Here is an 11,892-nt window from a genome sequence, read left to right as displayed (position 1 = left end):
AAAATCATTACGACTAAAGTTGATGTAGTCTTTATGACTATTGAAAATATTCGTTGGAATTTTTTGGACGATTTTATCCCCTAACACTTATATATGCCTTTGAGTTGTGTTATTTGCATCCAAAAGAATCAAGTAAAATTATGTCCAAAAAATCAAGCTAATTGCATCAAAAAAATTGCTTCCTTCCCTTGAGGCTTAATTGCAAGTTTACGTAGTTTACAGCATGGTTTTCCTATGGATACAGCAGATGTGCAGAAGTTGAAAGGAGGAGGAAAGGCAAGGCACAGCAATACAACTCACAAGCTACATCACATTTTTCCCCTCAGTCACCTTATTGGTAAGGAGCTTCAGCTTACACTTGCAAGAGATACCCCAGCTTATTGCTTACATATGGAAGAGGAGCCCTGATGGGAGACCGTGGTACCATGACATGTTCCAGTATATCGAGACTCGAGTATATCCTTAAGGGGCGGACGGGCAGGTGGGTAATTGCTTAAATCATACAAGTTGGAATATAATACCATGTATAACTCATCATGTCCAAGCTATAGTCCAAATCCTACATAATACAGAAGTGGAAATATGACTCTCTCTACTATGTTCCACAATCAGTTGTGATACCACAGCAGCCTGTCTTTGAGTGCCGTCAAATATGGTACACAAGTATTGCTGCTCTATAGGTTGCATTCAGCAGGTGAGGCCCCCCTCCATTTCTGTACTACCCACTGAACCGCAAGTTGCCAATGACGACTGTATGGCCAATGTAGTCTAATACCTTGCACCTTGCTTGTTGTATAATTTTGATTTAGTGCAATTTACCTTTAGAGATGACAGAACAATCTGTGTAATCCTAGCCAAACGGCTGGAACGAATATCATTTTCAATCTAATACATGAAATGCACTTCGCATTTCACAACAAGTATCAACTTAAAAAGACCAAAATCCTGAATACTGGCAGTATAAATGAATAATCTTTTCCAATATTCATTCAAGTGCCACGCTTGAGTATACAAAAGGAAATCTAGAAACAAAATCCCAAAAAAACAATGAATACACAGATTCTCCCACTTCAGACTATCTAACAAATACAAATTGCCCTTGTTTCTCCACTAAATTTGTCATCTCTCATTGCCAAAGTTCTCCCTTTAATTACAAGAAGTTATTCTGCTTACTGATATGTAGACAAAGTCCCAAGAAACAATCAAATGACCTCAAAATATATTGAAAATGCAGGACTAACTTGATTGCAGAATTTGCAAAGAAATCGAATTCTGGCACCTTCAATGAAGCCCTCTCCCAAGAACAAGTTTTTTCCTCTTCTAGGAAAGAATGGGCATTTTTTCCTCTTCTAGGAAAGAATGAACGTACTCTCACTCATAGAATACAAACTCCAGCTCTATCTATCCACCAAAAAGGGCAGGAAGAACCATGATCTGCACAAAAGCTTTTTTCAAGAAATGGATATTATAACATCAAAGATGCTTGCTAGGTCGACGCCTTGATGGCCCTCCAGGGAAGAGCTTCATGATCCAGCCTAACACCCTTTCGACTACCTGGTCAGCAGGGAATAAATGTAAAGGTTAATGGGGAATGCTTTACTTATCGTGAACAATCTCAATCACTTAAAAATAGCGATTAATATCAGACATTTCAAATATAAGAACATAAATAAGATCCAGTCAGTCATAGAGTACCCTTGAGAAACAAGTTCCATGGATATGGATCATCACAAATTAGGTGAACATAAAATGGAATCCAAATGGGCGATAGGACATATAACTATGGACCAATTCTTCCATCAGCATATATTGTATCAAACAATGTTCATAATCTATTAATTAGAAGGGGAAGAAGACAAATGAGGAGGACCACAGCATACAAAAACCAAAAACTTCCACAAATTATCTTTTACATTTTTCTTTTTCCATGCAAAGAACAGCCCAAATTACACCATTTTACTCCAAAAAATTAGAGGTTCAGAGGATAAGTATTTTCATTACATTAGCAAAGTATCAATCTATTTTCAATAATAATAGTTACATAATGTGCAGGTACATATACATAAATAACACCGATTACCTATAAATATGACTACCACAAATCCAGTTCCATACTAAATCTTAGAGAAGCATTCACCACACACAACAAAGTCAGCATATTTCATCACATAACCAAGTTTGCATGTTTCAAGTATGTCTAAAAATAATCAAACCTACTGGAACCGATACATTACCTCATCTCCTTCATCAGCATAAGTCGTGTCTTCATGCACAGCCCGAGGATCCAGTTGTCTTGGTTGGGTATTATCATTCACCATGCTTTGAGCTGTCAAAAGCTCCAATCTCTGTGTTTGAGCTTCAAGCTTTCGAGTCAATTCCTTGTTCAGCTCCTATAACCAGAATATGTAAGGACAAAGGAAAAGGAATGGATACAAGAACTAGAGCTCAAGATACATTACAAAAAATAAGGTCTACACAAACCACCATCTTAATTAAGAATCTTAATGAGTTCAATACTGCTACTGTTTTGCATAAATCATATTATGCAATTTTAGCATGTCAATCAAGAGGCATAAAATTTCCCCCACAATTCCTGAACCAAAACATATTAATACAACAAAAATTCTCAATTCAACTGGAATCAGAATGGAGAAAGGAAAATGAGATCATGAGAGAATTAAAGTTCTCTTTCTTTTCTAATTCTTCTTCCCTCAAAATGCTATTATGATATTCCTGCGACATTATTACAGACAAAAAGAGAACACCTGATTGGTAGGTAATATACTAAATCCTTCATGTTGTTTGCTCACACCCTATTACAATCTGGCAGAAAACAGCGCGAAATAAAAATTGTTAAAAAATTGGATCTTAATCTTAAATCCAACATTCTGCAAATTCTACATTTTAACAGTATGTATGCAATCAGCAAAATTGTAAATTTTATGCGGGTTCAACCAAGCTAATTTAGAGGCACACTACAGAATATCCTCAAAGATTTAGTTCAACAACATAGAACTTCTATAATAGTGTGGTAGCTACAGCATAAAGACACTCGCAAAAAGGCAAAAACCATATTAAACCCAAATTACCAAAAGCTGGGAGCTTTGGGATGATTCTGCTGACAAGGCCCGCGTCAACTGGTCTTTCTCTAATGCCAACTGCAATCAAAGAACACAACAATTGTTGCAGGTTCTTGAATATGTAAATGCAGTAATTATGTCAGCATATTAATGAAAAGAGAACAGGGATACGACTAGATGAAGCAAAAACAAGTAGTGAGAACCCAAAGGAACAGAATTTACCTCAGCAATTAATGTGTTAATATTTTCAATAATTCTTATCTGGTCGGAAGGAAAAGCCATTGGTAGACCTTCAAGACTGAGATGTATATTTTCATGTGAAACCTGAGAACTAGAGGCATCATCCCCAGGCAAAGCAGTACGAAGATTTTCTGAGTTTCCAGATTCTGTGATTGTATTGATATCCATGAATCAGGTATTCGCCATGTAACATAAAACAGAACCATAGTAACATGATAGAAGACAAAAAATAGGGTAATGTCAAGGCAAAAACATGTTAATCAGGAAAAGGATTCTCTAATGCAAGTTGGCTTCAAATTTTACCAACCCGGAACCAGCCCCATCCCTCCTCTCGCCAGAATAAAACATTATTATACGGAAAAGTGGCTGACTACAACCAGTAGCTGCTCAAAAAGCAACTAGAGGAAAGCTGTGGGCTTGTGGTTTTAAGTAGGACCAAACAAATTATCTGTAATATGGAAATGTATTCTCTAATCTCATGCAAATGGTATTGCATCATCACAGATCTTCCTAGGAGAAAGACATAAGCAAGTTTTCATGCCCACTATGGTGTTTGGTCGTCTCAGGTATGAGTCCAAATGAATGAGGGAAATCATAGTAAAGCCCGAAGACAAATGTCCAAATTTTGTACCAAGATCCTCAGTGGAAGTCGACACATCATTTTTTGCACGTGAAGTCTTGCTTAAGTCAATGGAATTCCCACTTGAAGAAGCTTTCCGTAATTTGGACTGTAATAGCTTCTTCTCTGCACAAGAGGAAGAAAATTAACCATTAATTCAAAAACTAAAATGAAACCATTACAGAGATAATAGGAGATTAGGGACAATGGGGAAAGCACAGTAGAAAGTTCAAATCCTAATAGAATGCAGAAAATTCTTGGAATATACCTATTTTCGTCAAGTCTTTCTCTTCATTTCAAATTCATATACACACTCCGCTAAATAAAGCAAACTCAACAAAACACAATAGACAATCTACCTTCTTGTAAGGCATCAATGGTTGACTGCAGATCTTGACGATCTTTCTCAAGGCTTGCCATTTTCTTCCTGTGGAATTCAATTAACAACAACAAAGAGTCTTATCATATGGAAACCAAACGAGAAAAAGTGTTCATGCACCAGCATTTCCAGCCTTCTTATACCATAAGGTCTTATCTACCAAATGGTGCGGAAGAAAAGAATGCAATTGGAAAGAGGAAAAAACAAGAAAGAAAAGGAAAGAGTAAAGGAAAAAGAACAACAATAGAAAGAACAAACCCAAATGAGAAGTTACGGGAAACTGAAATGAGATTCAAAGAAGAAATTAAACCTAGAGAACTGACTATACCTATAGGAAGAAATTTCAGCTTGGGTGTTCTCCAACTGCCTTTCCAATTTTAGCTCATTTGACCTCAACCGCAATGCCTACATGCATTCACAAGTACGACCATGAAACAGATAAATAAAGAGAACAAGGGTATGGCACAGTTTTTGAAGAAAAGGTACAATGAACTATCAACAGGATAAGAGTGAAGGAAAAGAAAATATGACTAGTAGGAAAAAAAGTTATTGATAGTCAAATAGAGAGAGATCCGAAGAGAAGGTAGAAGAACAGCTATTTCAGCTAAGTTACAGGTTAAGCAACATTTACTATCCCCTACATGGTGTAGGCCTCAAATGCATCTTCAAATTGCAGCCATCAGCATTTACCACAGATAACCAGCAACAATACCATTCAAAAGATTCGCACACCAAATGCGCATCAAGATGATTGCATAGACTTCATCTCCATAACTAATTATGCTACTATGCATTAACAGCTTCCAATGGTTCGGTACTCAAAAAGGGGCATGGAAAAATTATAAAGATAGTGTGCACGCTCATATAATAGCAAACAGCCCTCTAGGTTTCACAAAACCATCAGAAACTAATCACATTCTATGCGTCCTTTGTCAATATTCAGAAAGCAACATAACAGAATTTTCCCCGAGAACAAAGAAAAGAATACAAAATCCAGCTCCAGCTCTACCATTCAACAATAGATATCCTCAGAAACACTATAACTTTAAGTGGGTTTATAACAGTCGATAACAACAAACAAGTGTAGATGCAAAAAACAAAATCCACCCCCACCCTGGCCTCTTCCTTACACTCCACAAGATCATAGTGAATAAACAGACATTAGATTCTTAATAGTCTTGTCCTGCATATTTTCATCAGAATGCAGTTCAATCCCCTATTACAGTGTGGGGTTCCATCTTCTATTCTACATCAAATGCATAAAATATTCCATTAATATACACTCAGTTGCAATTGCATACACTTGTGTATCTGCATTGTGGAATATAAGATTAAACACAATTAGAAGGGTCACATGCAGATGAACTTATTGTGCATGTGCATTCTTCTCTTGTGCAATTGACTGACCTTCAAAAATACAAATATACATAACACTTGAGAAAGTTTACCTTCTCTTCCAGCTCAATAACTTCAGAAGCCAATAATTTTGCTCGTTCATCAGCTGCGTTACATTCCATCTGTGCATTAGCATATTCTCTTTTTACAGCTTCAAGTTCTACCTACAGATATTTGAACATGTATGGGTGAAATATGGTTGTATAGATCTCAAGAATGTCAAATGAGAGAAGAAGCTGATAAAATTTGAGAAGGAAGCTAATCTAAATGCGCCCCTATAGTAACACTCTAAGATGGAAAAATCTGAAAGATACAAATGGACTGAGGACTATGTTACTCAGTTACTGTGAGCAAAAAGTCAAAACAAATTCAGCACAGTGGAAGGCAAATGATGAAGACGTGAAGTCATGAGAAAATCCGGTTACATTATGCAGGTGGTAAGATAATGAAATATCACACTATCACAGCAAAAGAACCACATAAGTGATAAAGAAAACCCAATCTAAACACAATTTTATCCTAGTAATAGACAGTAATTGATCTACACTAACCAGTTGAGCTTTGATTTCTTCCTGTAACTTTTCCAGGTCAAATTTCAGCTGGTTGACAACACTTCCCTGAAAAGGAGAGAAAGCTATCAAGACGAACCATTGTGCCATCAGTGAAAGAAAGTGCGTGCATAATATCAAAAATTGATAAACAAGAAAAGGAAATGAAGACAAAAGAATACAAATGCACAAGCAATTGCTTCAACAATGTTTTCGATAGGCTTCAATACCACAGTAATATCTGTCATCCAAACTGTAAAAAAATTTATTTCCCACAAATTCAGAGCAGCCATACTAGCCCAAACAACGATATTAGGCACTGAATCTTAGTATTCTTTGAGAAACTAATCAGATTCATAAAAGAATTGGTCCACTAAAACCAATGGAATGGATAGCATATGTCAACAGCACAGCAGATACTAAATAATAGACTTCTGAAATGACAGTTTCCATCAGTAGTCATCAGAACAAAATTATCAGTACATTACAGGTATTGCCACAGAAGATCCTCCATATGCATGAATGAATGCTTATTTTAATAAGTGAAGTGCATGAATTTAGATCTAAGTACACCCGCATTATGAAGCAAACATCCTAATTCTTGATAATTAAGTCGATTAATCCCAATTTAAATGTCCACCTAGCAAAAACAACCACCAATAAAAAAATTGGTTTTCAGGAGGAACTAAGAAAGTATAGAAATGGGAAATCATCTAACAGTTATTATACTTTTCTGGCAAAAAGATGCATCCAGACTGATAATCTGATACAATCTTAATAACAATCCAGTGAAAAATTCTCAACTACTTCAACTTGATATGAGGTTAATACAACTCTGACAACTGCAGAGAGTGCACAGTTAAGCAACAAAAAGGAATTTGGCCCTAACAGAAAGTAGTACCTGGAAAAAATTAAAACAATATAACATAAGAAAGAACAGTAATAGCTTTACTTGAACAACAAAGAAGCAGGTATAGTGTATGGGCATAACCGGATGCAATCACATCAATACCAGTTATGCATGCAAATAAGCCTAGTTAGGTAATTGATCCTAGCATGGCAAGACCAAACCTGTTGATTAAAGCTCTCTGTCAAAGCCGAATTTTCAGAAGCCAAAGACTCGGCTAAAGCCCGTGAAGCTTCAAGAGCACGCTGCATCGAGAATTTCTCTTGCGTTAAATCTTCAATATGCTGCAGAGAAAAGAAAAAAAGTTGATTATTTTTTTAACATCAAAAAAGTATAATTATTTCCAGTGACAATGCTTTAGAGTTGATTTCCTGGAACCATGTAATATTTTAACCCGTAGAGCTCAATTGACAACCAAAATTCACACTGAGTCCATGTAAAATAGAAACCCATCATGTCCATGTATTGAAACAGTGCGCCACTTAGTACAATATACAGTGGTACAATAAGATTAGCTTGCACAAGAGATGGAGAAAACTGACATTACAAGTATTTGTTTTATTATTTGAAAAGGATAAACTCTCTGCAAAAGAAATACATGGAATAAATTTGAAAAGAAGTTATCATCCAACATAAAAGTGGCAAGCATATTACATCAAGACTGGTACTCTATCCTGGAATTCTCCAAAGTCATGAATGTGAATGCTATATTCCATGTAGCCAATGATGAGCTTTCTAATCTCAATTTTTTGTGAAGTATATTCCAAGACAGATCATGCTATGACAAAATACATGGACACAATTCCAAAAAAAAAAAAAAACTCTTATGCACAGGCAAAGATCACATGTGGGGAATCGAACAGCGTGTCTGAAACCATGCAGACTATCTGATATAGGACAGATAACTAACATGAAACTGCCAATGGTTGCCACAAAATGCAAGATATGCTCTGACTCAGCAGTACTGATGATTAAATTTCCACATAAACCATTCATCTTAAATGCCGGAGTGCTAATTTGGCATTCTGCACATGAACATTTCTAGTAATGATGTGACATAATTTAGAAAATTAGAAATTGCAAGTTTAATATACTCTAAAGAATTATATAAGCAACAAAGTATGTTGGAACTTCATGAGCATTCACCAAAAGATCAATGTACAATATCTGCCTAACGTGGTAAGCCTTCAACTGGTTCAAGGACAATTCAGGTGACCTTTGCCCTAGCTTTACTTAGTGTCTTTCCTGCCCTGAAAGCTGGTAAAGTTAAGTTCCTGGCCTGGGATAGCTCCCTTCGGTTTTTGAGTAAAATACAGTTCAGGTTTCTTTTTACACCAACATTCATCTGCCAGGATCCTTTGAATTCTAAAATATTACGGCAGAGTCATGCGTCTCAGAGAATTGTCAAAATGTAGGACTTCTGATATCCCACTACATATAGTCATAACAAACCACCTAGTAAGCAATCTGTCTTTTGAATACAACAGTGGTTCACCACAACCAATCTCATGGACAAGAAAAAGCAGCCACCAAGAATCCCATAAACTTCGCATCAAAATGATGTATTTATGTGGTTTCACGTAAAAACTGAAAATAGACTGCCCTAAAGATTCTATTGTACCAAACAACCAAATTATTCGACTTTCACAGTAACCAAGAAAAATGTAAGGGCACATTCAGATTATGTTTAGAGCATACACTAGCAGAAAATAAATTATGCTTGGAATAAAGTCCCCTGGGCAGAAGAGTAACTTTTCTAACCTCAAAAACAGTTTACAGTCACAGCAGGAAAATATATACAGATGTATATATTACTAACCCACACCCACTATAGGTAAACAGTGCATATATAATTAGGCTACAACAGAATATGTGAGGGGCAGAACTGCAGAAGAAAATAGTAACAAGGATATAATGAAAAATGTCATAAAAGGAAAATATGCAGTAAAGAAACCTGTTCCAAAGCAGCAAAGTCGTCATTCTGCTTAGATGGAAAAAAATCGTATTTGTTTTCACTGACATGATTGAAAAGACCAACACCATCACCAGCTGCAACCGAAGAATTAGCATATCTCTGAGAATCTGATGATTCCAAACCATCCACTGGAAAAACCTTAGGCTTTGACGAATCAGCTTTTTCTGCCCCAAATAGGGGACGGGATGACAAAGGGCCTTTCATGATCTGGATGGAATCAAGAAAAGATGGACGGTTTCTCCTCCCGGCTGCAGGTGGAGATGATGGTGCATGACTCAATGAGCTTCGGGCGTCATTATTGTAATCAGAATATCTATTGTCAGAGGTCCAGGGAGATGACTGGTTCACACTCCCAATATGATCAACAGAACCACTTAGTTTCTTTTCACCCATATCAGAAAACGCAGAGAATTTTTGTTTATGTCCAAATGCAGAGTTGGTTACGATTGAGGTAGAACGCAGAGAGTCTACCACCCAAAAGGCAGGGACCAAAATATATACATAAGCACCAAACAACATAAAGAATTAGAAATTTCTGAAAGGGTGTGAGCGAGAGAACATGAAAGAAAACACAAAAGACTGAAAATTTCTGGTATAAACATCATAATTTTACCTTTGTAAGGTGATGACATTAGGCTTTTATCCTCATGTCCGCTATTACCCAATTTGTCTACCAGGAGAGCGCTGACAGAACTCTTGGTCAAAACATCAGTAGAAATAGCAGATGTGCCAAAATTACCATGTGAAAGATCCTTCTCAGGGCCATCAATGTTGTTTGATGGGTAATTATCTAAGTCATGGTATTTTGAGTGATTGGAAGCGTGGTTTTCCTGATTAGATGGTGCTTGATGAGTCAAAAAGTGATCGTTTCCAACCCCAGATGAAACCTGAGATGATGACCCATAATCATCCTTTCTGATCTGGAATATATCTTTAGCAGTTCTAAAACCATCTGAACCAACAGAAGCAGCATCCTTGTAATCTTCATTATTTAAGTGTGAGTGCTCTAGAACAGATGAATTGATATCATTGTGTCTTGACGGAGGAGAAGGTGTAACATTCCTATCCGCAGAAGAACTACTATCACTTTTAATTGAAATATCAGATTCCTTGGGTGCACCACCTGATGGTTCCAAGCGACCTTCAGCAAGTGCATCAGAAGTACCTACTCCATTAGCATCTGTAGGGCGTACATGTTCAGTTTCTGATGGTTGCTTCTGATGTATAACGCTATCAGAGGCATGAACTTGACTTGTAGAAGTGGTTTTTTTAGCTCTCTCAGCCGCTTTCTTTCGGCGAAACTCCTCTAGCTGCAAATTCAATTTTTCATATAACAGTAGCACTCGTAAAATTAACAAAATAATATTACTAATGACAGCACCACAAAATAATAAACATTTGGAAACTACTCATTTTACTCTGAAGAAAATAAAAGATGATCAACAGAAAATTAACATACAAAGAGAACTACCACAACTAGACATGCCATGTTGCAACACAGCTAATGGTGATTATATAACACAACAGCTGACACTTTTCTCTGAACTTTAACATTCACTGTATGTTCACACTAGATGATGCAACAAAGCATCCCAAGAATCCGCCAACTACACAATTGGGACTAAGTTGTCAATAAAGACTGACAGAGATACAACATCATATTTTACATCCAACAGGTGCTGTCTCCAAGTGTCTCTTCCTTACACACGCAAAACCGAATAAAATCACGAACAAAAACACCCAAACAAGCAAAACAATCGCAATCAATGCCGGTCTATACACTAAACAAAATTCAGTAGAATTTAAAGCAAAACCCCATCGGAAAATGAAATTGAAAGCAGAAGAAAACTAACTACCTTCTTCTTTCCAGCTTCCAAATGCTCTTGCTTCCGTAAGACCTGCGCCGACGCCATCCAAAAATTTCTTACACCAAAATTCTCACCGTTACATTAAATTCCCACCGCAAAATCCCCAATAATCCTCCGTAAATAACCAGATCACAGCTTCAATCTCGCCCAGAAACAAATACAAACTCCGTATCTGTATACTTACAACAAATCAAACAAAAGAATAGGTAATGCAATATTTTCAAATGCTTCGGATTGCAACCAGAAAAATTCGATTAGAAACTTGACGGAAATATTTCTTTATCCGTATTGAAGAAAAATGGGAGAGAAAGTTCCGATCTGATCGGAGAGGAAGAGAGGGAGAGATTCTCTCTGCAATTTTTTTTATTTTCTTTTTCTGAAAATTTGATTTGGTTTAAATCTCCCCCATTTCCTCTTTGCACTCATCCTTTGCCTATAAATTTCCGTTACGTGACGTTTTTAAAAAAATTCTTACACTTGAAAGGGAAGTCGTTATGTGAATTGACGCAGAGTCGCTGAATAAGCAATAAACACGAGTTTGGTCGAAACGAAGGTGGTAAGTTTTTGTTTTCCCTGCGGTTATGTGCGTACAGTTGTGAGTTGTGACGCAGATAAAACGCTCGTGGAGGGACACGTACGGTGTAATATATGAGGTGGAATTTGTTTGGTACATGACTAAGATTGACTAATAATTATGAAATTATTGTACGAATTATTATCCATTTTGAAGTCATACAAGGATACGCCTCATTCGGCAGAAAATTCATTAACAGTTGATTCGAGGCATATGGCAGGATCATTGAGAGATTGGGACATGCACATAGCTTCTTTTACACATACGATACTAATTGATACGATATGCAATGTGATTGATAATTCGT

General features: G+C 36.7%; 1 protein-coding gene across 1 annotated transcript; it reads right to left on the bottom strand.

Moving 5' to 3' along the window:
* Nucleotides 1-961: 961 nt before the first annotated feature.
* BLI (protein BLISTER) lies at nucleotides 962-11,456 on the bottom strand. Its single transcript, XM_011093079.3, has 13 exons — nucleotides 11,000-11,456; nucleotides 9,757-10,453; nucleotides 9,123-9,610; nucleotides 7,333-7,452; nucleotides 6,265-6,330; nucleotides 5,767-5,877; nucleotides 4,647-4,723; nucleotides 4,299-4,366; nucleotides 3,952-4,065; nucleotides 3,303-3,466; nucleotides 3,090-3,158; nucleotides 2,235-2,390; nucleotides 962-1,554 (listed from the first exon to the last, which is right to left on the bottom strand). The coding sequence occupies exons 1-13, from the start codon at nucleotides 11,054-11,056 to the stop codon at nucleotides 1,474-1,476; spliced, it is 2,268 nt and encodes a 755-aa protein (XP_011091381.1). The 5' UTR covers nucleotides 11,057-11,456; the 3' UTR covers nucleotides 962-1,473.
* Nucleotides 11,457-11,892: the final 436 nt, after the last annotated feature.

The sequence above is a fragment of the Sesamum indicum genome, linkage group LG10 (assembly GCF_026168435.1).
Source record: "Sesamum indicum cultivar Baizhima isolate 11 linkage group LG10, ASM2616843v1, whole genome shotgun sequence".
NCBI classification, from domain to species: Eukaryota; Viridiplantae; Streptophyta; class Magnoliopsida; order Lamiales; family Pedaliaceae; genus Sesamum; species Sesamum indicum.
Note: the sequence above shows the minus strand (reverse complement) of the source record. Positions and strands in the feature narration are given on the sequence as shown.

Bases quoted from the DNA above. Each gene is read 5' to 3' on its own strand.
- BLI (XM_011093079.3), bottom strand. From the start codon at position 11,056: ATGGCGTCGGCGCAGGTCTTACGGAAGCAAGAGCATTTGGAAGCTGGA. The intron at 7,453-9,122 runs GTTTCTTTACTG...TTTTCTCTGCAG, and splicing joins ACTTTGCTGCTTTGGAACAG to CATATTGAAGATTTAACGCA. The intron at 4,066-4,298 runs GTAGATTGTCTA...CCTCTTGTGCAG, and splicing joins CATTGATGCCTTACAAGAAG to AGAAGAAGCTATTACAGTCC.